The sequence below is a fragment of the Sinocyclocheilus anshuiensis genome, unplaced genomic scaffold, assembly GCF_001515605.1.
Source record: "Sinocyclocheilus anshuiensis isolate Anshui unplaced genomic scaffold, SAMN03320099.WGS_v1.1 scaffold532, whole genome shotgun sequence".
In the NCBI taxonomy this organism is placed as follows: Eukaryota; Metazoa; Chordata; class Actinopteri; order Cypriniformes; family Cyprinidae; genus Sinocyclocheilus; species Sinocyclocheilus anshuiensis.
In genome coordinates, this window is record NW_015555819.1 from 1,186,156 (window position 1) to 1,208,484 (window position 22,329).

At 35.1% G+C, this 22,329-nt stretch overlaps 1 protein-coding gene across 7 annotated transcripts in view; it reads right to left on the reverse strand.

Annotated features, from left to right (window-relative positions):
• LOC107675267 (dual specificity protein phosphatase 8-like) overlaps window positions 1–20,303 on the reverse strand; it is a 49,811-nt gene extending 29,508 nt beyond the window's left edge. Inside the window, exons 1-3 of one of the 7 annotated variants that reach the window (XM_016469554.1) lie at window positions 20,115–20,303; window positions 13,603–13,706; window positions 7,464–7,820 (exon numbers count right to left, since the gene is read on the reverse strand). In XM_016469554.1, the coding sequence (XP_016325040.1) occupies window positions 7,464–7,694 (231 nt within the window). In that variant the 5' untranslated portion in view covers window positions 7,695–7,820; window positions 13,603–13,706; window positions 20,115–20,303. Of the gene's footprint in view, window positions 1–7,463; window positions 7,821–12,429; window positions 12,460–13,602; window positions 13,707–14,060; window positions 14,063–14,173; window positions 14,870–19,846; window positions 19,984–20,013; window positions 20,050–20,114 lie in introns of those variants that run through there. The other 6 variants (XM_016469553.1, XM_016469555.1, XM_016469552.1 and 3 more) reach the window with 6 other exon arrangements.
• Between the last annotated feature and the right edge of the window lie 2,026 nt (window positions 20,304–22,329).

Below are 22,329 nucleotides of genomic sequence, written 5' to 3' on the forward strand. Positions count from 1 at the left end.
CAGGCGAGCCAATGGATATCACATAATCTAACGTGCAAACTTTGCGCAAGAGTTATCCGGTGAACATCTTTTTCTCAGTTAATTCACTATGCAGAAAGTGAAAGTAAAAACGGAATGACGGAGTAATGACGGAGCTTTCGGCATCTGACTCCACATATTCTCTCAGAGACGATGAGACGAATCTACTTCAACATATTATGCTGATAACAGTATATAGTTAATTGTTTTTATTTATTCCCTTAATATTTCTAATATTACATAGTGGGGAAAAAATTAGAAGAAACATATTTCGTGTTAAACAGGTTGTTTTTGAAATTCGGTGCTTGAAATAAAAGCTTTTTATTTCATTGAATTTTATTGATGACTGAAGTGTTAATATTTTAATCATAGGCCTATAATTCATTGTATAATAGACCTGTTTTAAAGTATATACATGTAAATATTTTCAAAATATATACTGTGCGTGTATTTATATATACATAATAAATAAACAGTACACATACATATATTATGTAAACGAAAACTTTTATTTTGGATGCGATTAATCGCGATTAATCGTTTGACAGCACTACTATACTGTATATACACACAAAACATTTTCTAGTTACAATATTTCATATTCACTAGGTATAATACCTGCAGTTATTTACTGCTTCATTGCTAAGGATTGTGAAAATATATTCTTATAATATACTATATTATATAGGATGAATATTCAAATGTTTATATAATTGATATTTTAATAATACATATTTACATATTATATTGATAAGGTTAATGAACTGTTGAATTGACAATATACTGTATATATTAATAATATAATAAATATTAATTGAACATTAATATGCTTATATAAATAATAATTTATTAAAATATTACACTCAAAGATAGATAGATTGTGAAACTGAGAGGGAGACAACATTTTGGCCACTTGTCCATTTGTCCGGTATATCAATCGATCGCAGTTCTGATAATGATTATTATAGTGTATTTTAAGAAATGCATTACCTTTTTAATATGCTATTTTTATTTACGTAATGCTCTCTGACTCTCTCTGAAAGAGTGTGAAAGAGACAAACATGCAAGAATCAAGAGTAAAGTGGGATCTTATATTCCTGCTCCAAATGCCAATCTTTTGCAGAAACACGTCTTTTGCACATAAAGTGGTGTTTGCGAGGCTTTAGCGCGTGCATCGGTGTGTAAGACCTGAATCTGAATGTGTGTGTGTGTGCGTTTGCCATGCAGCAGGAGCGTGAAGCTGTGTGTGTGTGTGTGTGTGTGCACGCTGCACGCGAGCCCCGCTGTCTCAATGTTGTCAGGCAGTTTTTAATCACATGACCATCAGCCAGAGCCACTGCAGAATGACTCACTACAATACTGGAGCACTACTGGAGAAAACACACAGAGAAGAGAGGAGGGGAGGAGAAACCAGGCCAGTAACAGAGGATGAAGATGAAGAAAGATGGAGGGACAGAAAAAAAAGGGATGAGAAGAGGACAGTCATGCAGGAAGCGAAAACACACAATATTGGTGATTAATAATAATGCATGGGAGTGTAGCAACAACTGCAATTCTCAATGACTATAGTAAAAAAAAAAAAGCAATAAAATAAGCGAAGTATGACTTTATTTCCTCTGCGGAAAACGAAAGAAGAAATTTTGAAGACGATCCAATTGGCATGGACAGGAAATGAAGTTTTCAAGCTTCACAAAGTGGCTTATAAGACTGTAAGAAACAGAAATTTAAGTTGCTATTTAGTAAAAATCGTGAAAATAATCCGTTCAAGCTTTTATTAGCGAATTTATGAGAAAAGTAGTGATTATGGATACATAATCCCCAAAACCAAAGTGAAAGTTTATTTATCAGAAAATTAAAATAAAAAATACATTTGGTAATTGAATTTGGGTAATTGAATTGTCATGCTATTCAGGGCGTTGTATTCTCAGGTGATACATTAAATCAGTCTTGAAAAATGTAGAAAAGTTCTGTCAACAAGCTGCCTAACAATTTTTCAGGTGAACAGATTTTACATCTTGCATCCACGCATTTGACACATTTGTTCACCTGTCATAGTTTATCCACATTATGTGCACAAAATTGACACTGACACAGTCTTAAATGTATCATCGGAGAAGCACCAATTAAAAATCATGGATTCGAACATATACTATATTACATTGGAAATGAAACTTGAGTGCATTGCATTGTGCGATATTCATTGCAGTGTGTTGAATATTACAATTTTTAAAAAAAATTATGTTTTCGAAAGAATATGTTTGAATATTTTGCCGAAATTTCAGCGCATCACTAATAACAATGTCGGATTTGTGATTGAATAACTCTTTTTGAATTGGATCTTTAAAATGAATTGGTTACACAAAATTGATTTGAATTATTTGTTTTTTTCAATAATACTGATTCAGAGTAGGTAAATAATATACAGTATTTTAATTTTTGGGTGAATATGATTATGTTCCTTCCTCTATTTCTGAAGTGATTTGCGATGTTATCATTACAGTTGTGGGGTGTGGACTTCCCTATCCGCACAGAATTAGAGTGATTATTAAAACTTTATAGTTAAAATTGTCATCATAGTTATCATCATTGGTGCGAACGGGCTTTTAGCTGCTATAAAACATCAGCTAACCATTACATAGTAATATCTTACTTAACCAGGCCTTTATTCTAAACAGCACTGACCTGGTTTCAAATCCACATCAATGGACTTCAGTCAATTCTATCTCCAGTATGACGTTATCATATTTCCTTTCATCCAAGTAAAGCTGAGCTTTGGACTTCACAACACATTATATTGATCATTTAATTTAGAAACAGCACCGCACAGCCTTGCAAATGCAGGGTGGATCTAAAAGTAAGAAAGAAGGTGAGAAGATGTACGTGTGAGAAACCAAAAGTCTGTGTGTGTTACACCAGCTTGGCATTGCGCCTAAAAGGTGATGTCACCTGCCGAAGGCCGGCGGCGGTGGAAGATTACCGTGTTTCCCTGCCAGCCCAACTCCACTGACTGCGAAATTTAAATAATAGCACCTCAGTCCTGGTTTTAAAGCGCCTGGAGAACGTTTACACCTATCGAGCGATTATGCAAGTGAAGCTTAGCTGTTAGATAAGGTATTAAACTGAGGCTACTGATTGACAGGGGATGGTGAGAAACTAGGCCCTGTCCGTCTCTCGCAGGCCCCGCCCCTTCTGTACAAGGTGTTCCGCCTTAATTGGATGAAGGCTAAATCTAGACGGTGACATCATCACCTGAGGATTATGGGCTCTCGTGAAGGCCCGCTGAAGCCTGGGTCACCTATAGGGCAAACACGAATGCTGCCACATTCATAACTATGACTGCGTTGGTTTTTAACAATAAGTCCTGGCCGACATCAAAATTATGGGCATATTAGAAAATTGCGGTGTACAGTTTTCTTTTAAATTAAAAAATGCTTTCCCCTTTCTTTCTTTTTTAAAAATTTTGTGTTAAAGATTTTACAGCTCATATTTTACACTAGAACTGGAAGGTCAACTTGAGTGCACTGCATTGTGGGATATTCACTGCAGTGTGCTGAATATTTCAAATATTATCTAATGGCTTATGTAATGTATGATATATATTATTTGATTTATTAATTATTTTAGACAATAAATATGTAATGTACTGTATGATGTAAAATATTAATTTGAGTTATTTTTAAACAATAAACATGTAATGTACTGTACAATGTATAATATTGATTATTTATTATTTGAGACAATAAATATATAGTATACTGTAAGATGTATAATAGCTACTATTTTATTTAAATATTTTAGACAAATATATAATATATTTTAAACAATAAAAACGATGTACTATATAATATCTAATATTTAATTATTTTAGACAGTAAATATATTTTGTAATTTATAATGTATAATATGTATTTTATTTATTTTTAAACAATATATAATGTAATATTATTAATATTATTTTTACTGTACTGTAATGTACTGTATATCTATTTTATGTAATAATTATTTCAGACAAAAAATATATAATGGCCTGTGTATACTGTATAATATTTGTCAATTATTTCAGACAAGAAATATATGATGTACTGTACATATGTATTTATTATTTTTTACACAACTTTTTACTCCGATAAGATTGCAAGAGTATATCTATTGGAACTATAATAAATACAGTTGAAATAAAATACAACTATAATATTGTTGTAGATTATTCATGTGTTTCATGCATACAGAAATGAACACAATGTGAATAGCATAAAGTACATATTGCATACTGAAGAAATATTAAAAATAGTACGGTAATGTGTCATTACAAAAATAGCCAGAGATACCTCGAAAATCCTGTCAGCAAATGCTATGGGGTTGTAATTAGGTACCCACTTATTACTAAACCAAGCCATAGAGAGGTTCAGTAATAGTTAGGTGTCACCCGCAAAGACGAGCGTGTCAAATAGCTACATTTTCCAAGAGCCACAGGATGGTCCCAAGGTCACCAAACACATTCAGATCGTTTACATTCTGTGACATCAGCAGGATTTAAAAAATGGCACGTTCGATTTCTATTTGTGTCACCTTTCGGGCCTGTGTGGCCACATATATCCTGAGACCGTTTGACCAGTGCCATTCACTTCTCATCTGCCTCATTTGCTATAATTTAACTTGATGACAAGTATGTCCTCTGTCCCTTCACACGTTCAGTAGGCACATCAGGACATAGTCAACAATGTAGGAGTCATTTTTTACATCAAAACGTGTAGAAAGCTACAGGATAGGAAGCTATTTACAGCTTTTTAGTGTGTTGCTGCTCAAGTTAGGGTTAGTAAATAAAAATGTATAATTTAATTTTTTCCAAACAAGAAATACTGTAAAATATATAATATCTATTATTATCAATGTCAATGTTGCAACGTTAGCGTCATTATCCAACTCAAATTCAAGTTCTTATTCAATAATATTACTGAAAATATTTTTTCTTTAAACCACTTTTAAACCACAATCATATTATGCAATTCTATAATTTTGTTTCCTTTTTCCATGATGCTGCCTGCATTAAGCAATTTGTAAATAAAACTGGAAAGAGTTTGTTTATAAAAATCCCAAAGACTCATAGAGTCAAAATATCATAGAGACTTAAGCGTAGGCTCAATTGATTCAGTCACTACCCACAAGCTAGCAACTCCCACAGACAACACCAGCAACCACATAGCAACACCTTGCATCACCCTATTATTATGTCAACGGGGTTTGCACGTACAAGGACCACTGACGTTTTCTTGAGAAAATATACAACCCTATTCATTTCTACATGCAAAATTTTAAAAAGGGGATGTTCTACAAAGAGCACAAGATAAAGGCCTGGAGAATAAGCTTCCTGTCTTTGTTCAATCCGTACAGCCTTAAGATCTGCCTATTCGGCTGTCTTCGCTCTGGGCGACCACATAGCCATCTGTCAGTACCAGCTCAATGGAACATTCAGCAGCACAGATTACCATAAGCCAAGACTGTTCGTGGCTGCAGAGGAAGTCCTGCTCCTGTACCATTGCACTCTATCTACTGCACTTAACACTGACCCATTTACAATGCAGGCCAGGCAATCGGTGCATATGGTGCCTTCCGCTGATGTAATCTGAAATGGGCCGAACACAGAGCCATGGGGGACCTCGGCATTATCTCAGTGTGGATGTGTGCTGCTCATCCATTAATACCCTCTTTCACTTCCTTCCTTTATTCGCACTCACAATGGACCACACTGGTGGCCTTTGGTTGTGGTGATGTCGTTACTTTCAGCTCACACATTGATGCCACAACTTCTGGCAATGGCAACTGTCCAAAGCGGGGGGGGTGAAAGGGGTAGGGTTTTGTCTGGATCCTGTGCTAGACGATTTGCACGTGCTCTGCTAGCACTGTGCCAGTGGCCACACTAAAGATTATGATGTCATGCTCATCCAATAACAAAGAGTTTCCAGAATTCGCCCCATCCCACCTCCCCCCACTTACACCCAGATAGCTCCAGCTTTATCCAGGACTTGCATTAATCACGAGCATTATCCTCTTTACTGAGGGAGATAATAAAAGCCACACAGCCTCTAGGCTCGGCTATGGAATGAAATGGGGAATGCAGCAAAAGAGTGACCCAAGAAAACACTGCCACTCTGTTATGTTCAGATGGAACTGGTTTTGGCCAGCAGATATGAATCAAGTGACCTTTTTTTGGAAACAAATAGCACACAAAGGCCCAGGGCTGACATGCTTAGGGCAAGCACCATATTACTGTTTTTCTATATATAAATAAATAAAATAAAAACATCAATTTGAAACATAGTGTATAAAAAGAGGTACCTAAAATATCAAGAGGTGCTGAATAGTTACGTATGTGAGTAATGTATGTGAGAATCGTGTAAATTAGATTTAAACAGACAGTAGCATCTAAGTTTAAAATGGGTTCGGAAGTCCATTACTGGCAAACTCAACAACAGTTAATATCTTACAAATTGCTAGCCAATCTATTTTAATTGCAAAAATGAAGGGGAATGACACCAACTCACAGCTGCAGTAAAAAAAAAAAATACAGAACCGGAAAAGCATAAGGTGAACTGCATGCATGACAGGTTGGTCATTCAATGCAATCACAAAGACAACCCATATCTATGCCCTCAAAAACAGGGCATTTTGTCATGGTGGGTATGAGACCATTTCTTTGCATTGTAGGCTTTCAGTTTTCATTAGTGGTGTGACTAAAAAAATCACACTTCATTCCCCATGTGGCGCAATTTTTTTTCAGAAAGCGAGGTGTGCAATAAAGGTGGATCGGTTTTCGACATTGACCTCAACAGCTGTGGCATGAGGTTTTACATGACATCTGTCAGTGGTTGGATTTCCCCCTAAGAGTTCTGTCAGTTTCACACAGTGCCTAAAAATATAAAGACTTGGCATGCCAGGCGGGTGGGAAAAATGATGTCATATTCGATGTAGAAGTCATGGAAAACTCAAGTCTCCAATTTCAGAGCCTCTGATAACCAATAAATCTATAGTGGTCCTCCAAATTTAGAAATGCTAGCTGCTAGCAAGAGACCCTTGATCCAATCTGACCTTCTCAAACATTTTCTTCAACTTCAGACTGACTACTACACCTAATTACAAACTCATTTTAGATGCGGAAGTGTCAAATACTATACGTGCACATGAATTTGACTGCATATGTTGCACATTGGTGCCAAAACAGGGACTCTTTAATGGGTGTTCACAAGTAAACATTAGTTCATTATAATACTGTGCAACCATACGGTTGTGAAGTCCACACAAAACTATCAGCATTGTAAACTGAACCCTTCAAAGGCTCGCAGCTGTCCGCGTACAGACATCAACCTCCTTTTTGATGCCACCGATAGTTCCCCAATTTCTCAATTACGTAAACTAGCCCCACACTCTCTCAAACACACACTTGATACCTTGACCTTTCCGTTGGGCTGGAGGAGCTCGGTAACTGACACCTTGTCCTGCTGAAGCCTCCTCTTGACCAGTTTGGAGCAGCAGACATTGACAGCGCCATGCACATGCGAGGCGTTGTACTCCAAGAAAGTTCGACTGTCGATGACCAGCAATCGCCCGGCTCTACGCTGCAGAAGGCCCGCTAGGCGCTTGATATCCATGGCGCTGCGACGGCCCTTCTCCCCCGCCATGGAGGTATCCAGAACTCCTCTCTGGACGAGGGTTGCACACAACGACAACCAATGCAGAGGCGGTGGATCAGTGATGATAAAATCACTGACGCGGGTCACAAAGAGACATCAAGGTGCACATGGTGTCTGGAAAAAAACAAAGGCAACAGTTTTTTATCGTTTTATTTTAGACAGCACTTCATCAACAATCGGGCAAAATGGGCAAGGTGTATCTCGTTTATTCTTTTTGTCATGTAGTTCCTTATTCGTTGTTTCTTGTAAGGAAAAACTAAGTTTGTTCCTGCTCATTTTTTTCGGCATATGTGCAAACAGTAACTGTCAGAGCAAAGACTGAAGAATTTATGTAAAAAAAAAATACATCATAGACATCTTTGGACCTGAAACACACTCTACAGAACTACGTGAAATGAAATTCTTCTAGCTACGAAAACCCAATATAATTTATTTTTGGGTAAATTACTATTTTGACTGCAAATATATTTTAATGAAATTACTTTGCTAATTAATATTTGAAAATATTTTGTTCGCCCAATCAATGTCATGTGGTGCAACCAAAAAATCAATAAAAAATTTAATAAAATAGTAAATTATGTCATAGTGTAAAAGTCAATAATTTTCTGAAAATATCAGATAATTTCACCTTTTTTATGTTTAATCAAGGTTAGTTGGTTGTAAAATGTCATGTGGTGTGACTCCCCAAACACGTAATGATATTTATCATTTAATAATACATGATTGTAATTTTTAAGTACTTTTTACCTTGAAAAATATTTTTACGCTTTTTTTAAAAATAATAGATTGATAATGATGTAAGTAAAATTTGTTGTTACATTTTACTTTATGGTTACACAACATGACATTTTAGAGTCATTAAATTGTAACTTCTCTTGTAAATGGTATTAAAGTTTTGTAATTTGTGTGTTTTTTACAATAATGATCTATTAGTTAACATTTGTTAATGTATTAACTAATATTAACTAGCAATACTTATGTTACAGTGTTTATTAATCTTAACGTTAGTTCATGTTAGCTCAGGTCCATTAAATAATATAAAGATGCAAATTTTAATTTTAATTACTGTATGTATTAATAAATGTTGAAATTAATATTAACCAAGATTAATAAATGCTTAAGAAGTATGTTTCATTCTTAGCTCTTGTTAACTAATATTAACAAATGGGACTGTATTATGAGGTGCTACCAAAGTTTTTCTGAACAATATGAAACAAACATGTTTACAAATACATGTACTGTTCTTTAACCTCTGCTCTTTTAAATGATTTTTCTTTGCCTTTCTTGAGGACAGTAATATTTGTCATTGACCGGGTGACCCTGTAATATTCTGAAGTCTGTCAGACCTCAATTCATAAAGTATACACTACGTTCTCAGTGCTGATAACATTCATTATTGCAAACTAATGTAAATGCCCTCTATAGTCATTTTTCTCTTTCAGACCAACTACTGTCATTGCTGAGCAACAGTGGGAGGAGAAGCTTGCTTAGCAAGTTAATTTAATTAAATTACCTGTTTATAGCTAGCAATCTGAATAATAACACATCTAGATTCATGGCACAAACATTTAAAGCTAACTTTAACGTTTCCTTGAGCATAAAGCTTTTTTTACCGCCACAGTAATGCAAAAATACACGTTAAGTATGTACATGGCACAAAGCGCTTGCAATTTACTGGCCAAGCATTCACATCTGCATTTGCGTGTGTGTCTGGCCTTAAAGACACTAATGAAACAGAAACCACCTGCGTTAGCGAGTATGAAAGCAGCTGCAGCCCGAGCAGCATCTGCTGTCACACGAAAACCTTCAATAAATTAATTGAGTGCCTCCTCTCATATATCGCCAGTGATCATGACAGCTATTCTTACCTGTTCAAACATATAAACAAACGGTCAATTTCAAATATAGACCCCAAATGCTAATGTACGAAGATAGATTTATTTAAAATGTACTCTAAACACATCTGCTATGATAATTAATACATAATAATTAATAATTTGATACAGTTTTTTAAAGTTTGTGTGTGTGTGTGTGTGTGTGGCTATTTTCATGATGAGTAACGAGTTAAAACAATACATTTTAAACAGTTAGTTACTTAAAAACCCATGTAATATTTTTGAAGTTTGCTTTAGTTAAAACTTGATTTTTCAACCTAAAAATAGATTCAGGGTTGATTCTGTTAAAAAATTCTTAAAGATTTAATTATTTAATTTTCAAGATATAATTTTCTAGGAGAATTCAAATCTAGCACAATTTAATAAAATATGTTTAAGAAATATCAGACTATGGCACAACTACTGTTTATTTTCCCTTTTTAATGCCATAGCAGCATCAAAGGCTGTATCAGGACAAATATATATATATATATATATATATATACACAAAATACAGTTAAATTTAAAAGCATAATACAATAACAACTACATACAATCCTTCAGTTTAATGTTTGAGATAAAGTTGACTGCAAAATTATTATAGATTTAAATACATTTAATAAGGCCTAAATACGGATTTAGCCTATACCATTTTAGATAAATTTACATATTAATTTGCAATTATTATTACATATAATTCTTCTGCAATTATCTTATGTTTTAGTTTGTGACTATAAAGTTCTGAATAAAATAAAATAAAAGCCCTTTCTTCCGACAAGCACAGTCTGCTCTGATTGGCCAGCTGATGAGTGATCGACCGATATTGATTTTTTATATCCGATACCAATTATTTGCATGTTTATGTGCCCGATAACCAATATGCAGAACCGATATTTATTTACTGTTATAAAGTAAATAAATGACTGAGTGAAGTAAGAACATACTTCACTTTGGTTTTTCCTCTTTTCAGTCATCTTTTTTTGTTTACAAATAGCTACATAACACACTAAAGAAAAAGAAAAATAGAAATCGCATCATATGACCCCTTTAATACATTGACACGTTATCATAGTTTTATTGTGTATATTATGTGGCAAAATATTGTATTTTGTGTAAATCGGATTACCACTGTAAATAACCAACAAACTAATGATGCCATAATAAACCTGTACACTGTAAAACAAAGATTTTTAGACTACATTTGACAAGAAAATACAATGTCAGCTTTAGTTTCAAAATTGCATGTTTAATTCAATGTTACTTGCTGTTTCTTTGTAATTGTTTGTCAAATTTACAAGCAATTTCTAAGTGAAAATCATTTCTACACAAACCTTTTTCATATTTATTTAATGGTTGTCTATTTTATGAATAGCAATACTGATTCTAGCTCAGCAAATCTTGATCAGAAATATGCGATCCATTTCATACTGACCATGTTTTATATTACAGCCAGACAGGATGTGACGTTAGCAAACTGAAGCAATACAGATTATGTAACAAGACTGGAAAAAATGTGCCATTTATAGCCTCGGCTGCAAGGATCATATATAGTCTAGCAGACTGAACACAGTTTTATATATTCAGTGTGCGTGCATCTGTGTTGGAGGAAGGCATGTGTGAATGAGGGCGAGCGATTGTTTATGGCTGGATGAGTGGGGCGATGTTTTGATCAGGCCTGCAAGAGCAGGAACTGCTTGAGTATGCAGTGACCTTCTGAACACTTCAATCTCCACACCGCTCACTCCATTACATTATGCAGAGCAAAAGACTAAATCAAGAGCCAATCGAGGATGAGGGAAATATTCGTTTGCGCTGCAGAGGGATCAAATATTCATAAAATCTTATGAAGAGAAAGCTTTCAATAATAACTTTCTTGCATTAAAACATAAATACAGTAAAACACAGGTAAATAGAACACTTTACCATGTATACCATAGATACTACAATGAAATGTTCACTCACAAATTTAAATTCTGTCATTTATTCACCCTTGTTTCATTTTTGTATGGCTTTCTTCTTTGGAACACAAAAGAAGATATTTTGAAGAATGTTTCAGCTGTTCAATGAAAGTCAATGGGGTCCAAATTTTTCTTTTGTGTTCCACAGACAAACAGGTTTGGCATTATAAAACGGAACTATGGTTGTCATTGTAAAAAAGTGAAAACACATAAATATCATAGTTAGATGATCAAAGTGCAACACAAAATTGTTCATGCAAGTTGTATTCCTCCAAAGTCTACTCTCTGCCATTCTAGTCATTAAAAAAACATGGCGTTGGCTGGCTCCCTCCTCCTCTCTCTTACTAATGGAAGGGTAACCACACTAAAAGTGAAAGTGGAAATTGGTAACCTTTCTCCTCCAACCGGACAAACATGTCACTCTATGACAAAGTCTGTTGGTTTAGAATTGATGCCTTTGGTGGAAGACTTTCATGAAACGGGTTTCCTCAAAAAAGCCTTCTCGCTGAGTGCAACAGAGCAAGTTAGTGAGCGACTAAGCAGAAATGCACGCCAAATGAAGACAATCAAGAATGTGGTTAAGGTTAAGCGGGTGATCAAGATAAGCTCTACTCTAACTGCCAAGTGCCAGACTGTAAGCAAAGATTTGGACATGTAACTAGCTTTAATTTTGTTTTATTTTGTATTTTTAATTTGAATTATGATGATAGTTTAAAGTAGTTTTAATGGTTCAAAAATGGTTTTTATTCCATCTGTATCTTCATTTTTTCAGTATTAGTTTTAGGTTTTATTTATTAGAACTTAGCACCATCAATTGTTCCATTTTCCTTGAACAATACTTAGAAAGTGATAGTTCACCTAAAAATGAACGTTCTGTCATCATTTACTCACTCTCATGTTGTTCTAAACCTTGCTTTTTTTTTTCTGTGGAACACGAAAGAAGATATTTTGAAGAATGTTCAGAACCAAACAGTTTAGGTACGCATTGACTTCTGGATGGAGAAAAAAAAATAAAAAATTTTAAAACACTTATTTTATGTTCAATAAAAGAGTCATACAGGTTTGAAACAACATTATGGGTGAATAAATGATAGCACAATTTTAATTTTTGGTCAAATTATTAAATTATTAAAATGTGAACTGTTGCTGGTTGTTTTACATGATCACCAGACAGACGCTTAATTTCTAAATGGTTGGTTCTTTTTGACAGAATACACAATACCATAGTATAAAAAAGTGGAAGATTAATTAAATCAGTCCATTCAATATTGAGTAAAAATACAAATACTTGAATAATATTACTACTACTACTACTAATAACAATAATAATAATAAATAATTTAGTTTTTGTTTGTACTATAGTGCACATTTATTTATTTTTTATTTCTTTGTTTTTATTTTACTTAACAATAATGCCAAAAACTATGAAGAAAAAAAACATGAAAACTTTAATCTAGTGTTCCTGTTTTCAATTGTATTTTAGTGCACATGCCACATTTTTTTTTTCATTTTTATCAAAAAAAAATATTTTCATATTTTTTCACATTTATATTTTTTACATGTATTTTTCACTCAATTGCAAATGTTTTTATTTCATTAAAAAACTGTTGTGTGGTTTTTCTTTTACTCAACAAAAATAAAATAAAAATCTATGAAGAAACGTAGAAAATGAACAATTTTAGCACACTTTTTTAGTTTTTGTTAAATTGCAAATGTTTTTGTTTTTATTTTACTTAAAATATAACAAATAAAACACTATGATAGAAATATGAAAAAAGAAAAACTACAAAAAACATTATTTCTTGCAAATGTTTGTTTTTATTTTACTCAACAATAACAAAATGGCAAAAAAGAAACAAAAAAACTAATTTTAAAATTAAACTTTTAATTTGTATTTTTGCACACATTTATAGTTTGTTTTTGCTTCTATTTTGCTTAACAAAAATAAAAAAAAATGAAAATGTTGCTTGCTTGCAAACGTGTTTGTTTTTATTTGACATAACGAAAATATTTGCTTCACTGCTCCTTTTCGCCTTTGCAATAGTTTTTGTTTACAATAATAACCTTGACTGTTGGCTGCTTCAAACTTTCACACTTTTTCTTTGCATCTATCTCTCATTCCCTCTGCTGCTGCATTGAGGGAGGGTGATGCTGCGACGCTGAGATATCTGCAGCAACATGCAGAAATCGGCAGGGAGAGATTGAAACACACACACACACACACACACACTCAAACACACACATATCTACACATATGTAAATACTCATACATTCCCCATAAAGCACTTATGCAACATAAAACAAGAAAAACAAGCATTCCAGCAGCACGTTTGAGAACATAAACAAACGCAATCTCCATTTCACTTCACAGTCCAGTGTTACTCTCCAAACAACTGCAAGTCAAATAATCATCCCTCAGTTTCATAATGAATCAGCTCGTTTTCACGTCATGTACCCAGCGCGGTACGAGCGACACTGCCAGAGGACCAGCCTCACGCGACCAGCAGCATCCCAACATGGACGCCTTTGTTTTGATCGCATTCCTAGTCACCATAAGTAACCATTACCCGCATCTCACCAGAAGGCAAACATGCGCAGGATTGCAACAAGCCACCAGAGACCCTGACCTCCTTACCATCCTTCGCTCTCTCTAATCGCTCCACAGGAAGGATGTTCAGCCACACCTTGGAGAAAAGAAACCCCTCTGTAACCGCTCCTGCAATCGGCCGGTCGATAACACGACAACAGCCCCCCCATAGGCCGCAGGATGAGATGGTGAAGTGGAGGCACGTCAGAGCATAACAAGGCTGATGCGGCATGTGTCTAATGGTGTTCCTTCTGCTTGACAACTCTAGTTGTGGGGTGGGGTGGGATGGGGGGGGGGGGGGGCACTGCAGTTTGACATCAAGAGAAGGTGTGCGTTCTCTCGAGACCAGCATTATTATGCACTATTATTTAGTATTCACACCTGTCGTGCATTTTCTGAGACTATTGAGGTGTGGCATGGTTTATTTCGGTTGCATCAGCATTGCATTCATGCATCTATATGGATACTGTACTTCCTCGAAAACACCGGCATAAACAGTGGTGCAAAGTGCTGATGTGGAGACGGACGGACTGTTGCCATGGCAACTGAATGTAAAAACTTAAAAGGAGAAAAAGTTGTCTGGGCATGAGGAGAGGAGAAGAGAGGTTGCGGAGGCTGTGTCGCCTCACATCCCAAAGCGAGAGACACTCCAAACATCTGTTCTATTGATTTCCAGGGATTTGATACTACTTCCGAGACGCATGTTGGGAAATGAGTCTGACACCAAAGAAATCTATTTGAAAGAGGGTTTTTTTTTTGGCGGACACTGTAAAAAAAATTTTTTTTTCGAAATTGTAAACAGGGTTATTATCATTAACTAAAACTGTAACTAAAACCATTAAATCCCATTTTAATTACTTGCAATAAACGTTAAATGAAATTGATATAAACTGATATATACTAATATATATATATATATATATATATTAGAGCCCGACCGATATATCGTTTTGCCAATATTATCGGCCGATATGAACCTGTCGCAGATATATCGGTATTGGCGAATATGCCGCCGATATGAATTTTTTTTTTACAGAACATATAACGCAGATTAAATGCTTCTGAATGGTGTAATTACTTGGTTTGTCCACCAGAGCGCACTCCATTGTTTGCTACTGGCGACCCAGGTCAGTGTAGTGTAGAGATGCGTGGATGAGCTCAAACTTCACCCGAGTCTGCTGCTTCAAATTATCCGCCCACCACCCACCCACACCTATATTTGATCGTCACATTCTAATTCTTAGTTTTGCATGAGGATATGATAAATGGGTGGTTAATTTTTAACAGCAGATTCAGTGACGTTAGAGACTAGAGCTGATCTGCGCATCACGGCACGCGTCTGCGGCGCATTAAAGCCTGTGTTACACCGTGTCTACACCGGACGCGAGCGGTGTGGCGCGGCACATTGGTATTGCACGAAATACAATAGAACCTATTATGCTGTCTACGGCACGGCGCGACATATTCCCGACAGTAAACTGCTGCTGCGTTCTATTTATGACGTACTGACACAAATTTGAAATGGTTTTCAGCGGTCGCTTTGTCGCTTCCAGTGTAGACAGACTTTAGCTGTTGTGGCGCGGTGCGGTGCGACACGACAACTGTTGCGTCCAGTGTAGACACGGTGTTACGGCCACCGGAGCTGATCGCGGCCACTCAGTCAATGCTGGTGTCTATACAATAGAATTCTATTGTATTTTGTCGTGCCACACCGCTCGCGTCCGGTGTAGAATAGAACCCATTGTAATCTGTGATGTTGTCACTGGATGCAGTAAACTGATGGCTCGTTCTATTTATGACGTGCTGACACAAAGTTCAAATGATTTTCAACGGTCGCTTTGTCGCGTCCTGTTGCGGCGCAGACACGGTGTCAGCATAGTTTGTCAGTACAGTCAGTAACGTAGCAGATTGAAAAGTTAGTATATTTCTGCAGTCCAACAGACGGCAGTGCGGTGGTGTCTTGAGTCTGTTGAATGGTGATTTAACGCTACGTTGTCACCTAGTTAGAGAGACTCAGTGCTAAGTAAATAAACAACAATGTCCCTGTCTTTTACTCTCACAGTGAGCTTATCATATTCGTTTGCTACATTAGTAGGGCCCTATGATTTCTGCGATGCATTTTAAGTTATTTATAATAAGTGAAGTGAAGTTTACTTCAGTTTCTGCACTGATGTCAGACTCATTTAGAATGATAAAGTTTATTGCTAAATTGTTAAATACCCTGCCTCCACTACATAGGCCTAAAATCGTCTAATTCCGGTCCCTGGCCGGTCAATCGATATATATATTTCAGCTAAAGGCCAAGGCAGCATTTCTCATTTTAATTTTTGATAACGTGATGTACTAAAACAACTAAAACAAAGTATGTTTAAAAAAAAATAACAATTTAAAAACACCAATGCTAAAATGAAAAAAAAAACTAAAATGTAAAAATAAAAACTAATAGTATCTCAATGATACTAAAATAACACTGGTTGTAAATAAAACAAAAGATTACTTAAGTACATTTTACAAGAAAATACTTTTTTTCAGTTTTTCTACTTGCGAACTGTTACATTGTAATTATTTCTGAAATTTACTATCAATTTCTAAGTAAAAATGGTTTCAAAGTAAAGGCTTGTTCACAACGAGTGTGATAAAGTTAAAATAAAATGTTCAAAGGGTACGTTTACAAAACAACTGTAATAAAAACAGAAGAGTTTTTTTCTTTGCGTTTCATGTCCAGACAACATTGTCAAAATGATTCCAGTTCACACAGCTCCACAAAAATGACTAAAAAAATGCTGCATTATGCACTCCAGGCCAGTAGCTGGCAACGTCACTTTGGCCCTGTCCCAAATGGAACACTTCATGTGCACTTGCGGTCTTACGGACTTACAATGGCCGCCGCATGCGCATGTCCGTTAAGTCCACGAGACCGTAGGGTGTCCCATTTGTCATTTTAGCATTCAGAAGGGTGCTCGCGAGCGCCCCCTTTGCGGCCGTTATGCGCCCTTGATCAGCACTTCTGCCGAGCCCGCAGCAGACTTCTACCTGACAGTCAAAGCGGCATTACGTCACGAAAGTGCGGACTCAGAGGAAGACCGCGAGGGTTTAGGGTGCCATTTGGGACGGGGCCTTTGTAAAGAAACACTACATGCCTACACATACACGACACCATATGTATATATATATATAGTTGTTATTTTATTATTGTTTCTTTTTAATAGTAGCCTAATTAAGGGGGAAATACATATGTAAACCTAACAAAATAATATATTATTTTATATTCAGTATTATTTTATTATATCCATTATTATTTCATTATATTATTTTTTATGTTTCCTATAAACTGCACATGTAATACACACATGCATGATGTCACGGTTTTCTCAAGTTCACGTTTTTGTAGTTTACTCGGTTGCGATAATGGTATCGTTTTCAAAAACTTGCACTTTAACACCGTTTTCAAAAGTTTGCGTTTCCAGGCCCCTAAAACGCTGTTTTCATGCAAATGAGTGCCCAAAACACATAAAAAAAGTTTTCAGTTTTTAGTTGAAAGCGGTGTCGTGTACTCGCTAAAATCTATGACAATAAGGAGATTGACAACACAATTATAACATTAACGACAATATCGTTGGAATCACTTACAGAGCGATTTCTTTCCAGATGATAAATGATAAAAAACACTGACAGCCAATCAGAATCCAACGGACTTTAAAGAGTTCGAGCATTTAAAGTGGCAGACGACAAAACTGCAGCGTTTACTTACATTAAACAGAACGTTAACGCCAGTTGGTGTGTCGACACTGATATAGTTATTGTTATAGTTATCATTCTTGTTGTGTATGGGCCTTAAATCCTAAAGCGATGTTTTTCAGTGCATGACAGCCAAACAAAGAGAAGCATGTCTCTATTTAAAGTGACAGCGATAGTTTTATAATGACAGACTGCACCTGAACAGCTGCGAACGAACATCCCAGAATGGAGGAAAAAGGAAAGCAAAATATCTTAATCCGGGCTATTCATTAACTGTATGGATGACATCACTTATTTGGACTCTGTGCCCTACGCACGCTGATGCAGAGCATTGTTCTGTCTGAGCCTGCATGCATTTGTTAATCATTGTTGCAGTGAAATCATCTGTTGTGATGAACTGGATTTGTTAAACATGGGCTGATCTGTGTTTTACATTATGGCGCAAGAAGGTTTAGTTTAGTTGTAAATCACAAAAAATATATCACATTTCAAATCAGTATATCCCAATATATACCAAGTTTTCTTTCTGAGACAAACTATAACTATGTGCGCTCACTCAAAGCATAGCCATTATATGAACACCCTCAAGATCTCAGTAAGGGCAGGCAAGCTCTCTCAAACTCTCTTGTTCTCCAGCCGGTGTAATTCTCAGCACTGGCTCAGCCCTGCAGGGGTCTGAACGCTGACAGCCTGAGATTAACGCTCTGATCAGGGCCAGAGTAATGCACACTACTAACCCTGAACCGCCACATCTGTCTCCACACCTGTCTTAGACTCATGCTGTAATATGCCACTGTACAGACTGAAACTTTTAATGAATAATTCATATTTTCTCTAATTATTTGATTAAAAATCAATCAATCAATCAATCAATCAATCAATCAATCAATCATCTATCTGAGACTATTTCTGAAATAATAATGCTAATTTATATAAAGAACGTAGATTTTAATGTATTCTGTATTAATATAATATATATTATACATAATTAAAACAGTGATTATAAACGTATATATATATATATATATATATAGTTGTTATTTTATTATTGTTTCTTTTTAATAGTAGCCTAATTAAGGGGGAAATACGTATGTAAACCTAACAAAATAATATATTATTTTATATCCATTATTATTTCATTATATATTTTTTTTTATGTTTTATTATATTATTTTATTATTTTAATTTACTCATTACAAGATACATAACATCATTACTTTATACACTACAATATATTTTAAACACTAACATTTGAATATTGATTATAATCATTCAAAGATTCTATTTATCATTAGTACATATAACAAAATAAGAAATGTTCTTTAAATATATGGATTCATGATAATATCAATTTCAATGATAAAAATGAATATATATATATATATATATATATATATATAGTTACATTAGTACTAATAACAATTATTACAACAAAATATTTTATTGTCAATAATTATCAAAATATATAATATCACGTTATATACATTATTATATATTTTCTAGATTATAATGTTAATATGTATTTTAATAATTCAAAGATTTTCTTGCTATTGATACAAATGTAAAAGTATGTTTGCTATTGTTATTTCATTATTCATGTTAATATCATAGGTTATATTATTACTAATAACAATAATATCAACATATTATTGATCAACATATAATTAATGATCAGAATAAACAATATATCACGTGCATAAAAATATAATGCTACTATTTATATATATATATATAGTAATGAATGACAATATATTGTTATCAATATAAGTGTTATTGATGTTATTGTTGTTTCATGTAATAACGCTTATAAATAAATAAATAAAAATGAATAAATAAGACATTATCACAGGGACTGTAAATCCTTCATGTTCATCACATTTACTACATAAACCTAATGCTGGACTATAATAACAAAGTCCCCAGACTCCACATCTGTGTACATGCTGCAGTGTACAGTAGACATGCAAGACAAGCCTCACTCACATCAGACGAGAAACACTGACCACTGTTTGTCACGTAACCCTGTAATTATTATGCATGAGCACACAATAAATCATGAGCGACTGATAATCCACTGTCCCCACAGTCAGTCAGTCTGAAGAGGTCACATTGTTGCGCTCACTCACACAGACGAGACACTCGCCAGTAACGTTACGTCCATCCCAAAACTACAGGCGCTCTTCGCCTCTCGTCACATAAAGCCATATGCATGCTCTCAAATATCAATCCGCCCCTTCACCGCCGCGCTCACCTCCGTTCGCCCCGTCCCCGAGTGTCTCAGCTGCGCTCCGATGGGAAGCCATTGTCACTAGTGTGTACTGACCCTGAGTCTGCGGCCTCAGAACCGTCCAAACCTCCTCAGTCCCGCCAGCGAGCGGCGAGATACGCGATAGTAGATATTGGGCAGCCGGGAAAACAGAAGGTGCGCTTAGGCACTATAACTGAACTAAGGATGAGGTCATGGTTCAGGAGGGGGAATGCCGCTGACGTCACCGCCAGCCAATGGGAGCGCGTGGCCCGGGGGTCAGCGCGCTGATCCGCAGATTAAAAATTGAAATCGCATCATATGACCCCTCTAAGTAGAGAGGTTTAGATGAATGGGGTTGAGTTTCTAATAATCAACCTTTAACCTGGTAAAAATATTTATTTAATGTTATCTGTGTTATGTTTCATCTGCAACAAAAATGTGAACTTTTATAAAAATCCGTTTGGTCGTTAACTTTTAAATGCATCATTATGCAGATAATCAGAGTTCTTTGCATAAAGACACAGGGCTGGCAGATCAACGTGCTACTTCTTTTCTCTCCAGTAGGGTAGGAAGACAAACGAAATGAAATGTGGAGGATGATAACTGTGAGAAGATGATTGGCAGGCCAGTTTACAGTGACAGGGTGCGTGTATGACCTGATAGTATGTCCCAATGCTTGCCTTCTCTTCTACTACACAGTCAAAAGTGTGTACTTTTTCTCCTCCAAAAGAGTACATACTTTAAGGGTTTAGTATAAGTAGGTACATTGGGACGCAGCGTGAGGTTTTAAAGCGAGCTGCGCGGTAGGGTTAGTGCGCACTTTGTAGGTCACCCGCTTGACGCAAGTTAAACCTCATTCTTTTTTTTTCTTTTAATAATATATATAATCAACAAATGAACATAAGTAGGCTATGTGAACTTTTTTGTTTGTTTGTTTAATATTAGTCAGATTCAATAGTCAAACTAGCATGCATTTTATAGAAATGTTCATCGTGTTGTTCAAATTGTATTCGCTGTAAATAAACAACAGTGTAGTAGACCGTCTCTAAACGAGCGCCCTCTGCTGGAGGAGGGAGAGCAGTGACAGCGGCCATTTTTGCTCAGTGAAGGTCTGCCATCTAGCGGTAAAAGGTTGAATTATATTCTTCAGCATATTTCATTTACATTCTTCAGAATATTTAATTAATGATAGTTTATTACCTTACAGCGGACATACATGCACAACATGCAACATTTTTTTCTTAAAGCCATGAATGTTTCCACCACAGTGTTGTTCCCATCAAATAGAATATCAAATACCCGTGTTTTAAAGCAAGTGTTGAAACTTTTTGATGGCCAGACACCTCAAAAGGAGCTATATATTTTCAAATAGAAAGACAATTTTGAAAAAAAAAAAAAAAGTTATATAAAATATTACCTGGTGAATATTCAGTTTCTATTACAGACTTTGTTTATGTTTTCTACCCACCGTGAATGCAAGGATGTATAAACCTAAAGAGAAATATTAAATATTGATTTCTGAGCAGTCTTTAGAAAGAAAAGTCGATTTTACTTAAATTATTTATTTATTTATTTCCACATTTTTTTTCATAGCAGTTTTTGTGTTACCTAAGTACACTTTTAAGTGATAATTTCATTTTTTTTTTAACATAATTTGACTAACAGCTTGATTGGAAATGGTGCATAGTAATATATCGATCTTACGTCTGCACAATAAATATTGAAATCATTTTTAATCTTTCAATTTTCTTATTTTAATATTTGTTAAAATGTTAAACTATAGAGTTTAGCATTTATTAATTAACATTTTGATGACGGATTTTCATTTAAGATGGATCTGAAACAAGAGTAAAATAATAAAATCTTAAAGACATCTATTAAGGAGCAAAAAAATAAATGATATTCACTAGCGTTCAAAAGTTTTAGATTGGTAAGGTTTTTAATGTAAAAAAAAATTATAATAATTTCTGCTCACTAAGGCTGCATTTATTTGATCAATAAATACAGTAAAAAGAGTAATATTGTGAAAGATTTTTTTTTTTACAATTTAAAATAAGTGTTTTATATTTGAATATATTTTTTAGAGTTTTCAGCATCATTACTCCAGTCTTCAGTGTCACATGATCCTTCAGAAAATATTAGAATATGCTGATTTACTGCTCAAAAAACATTTCTGATTATCATCAGTGTTGGAAACAGTTGTGTCTAGTTTTTCTGA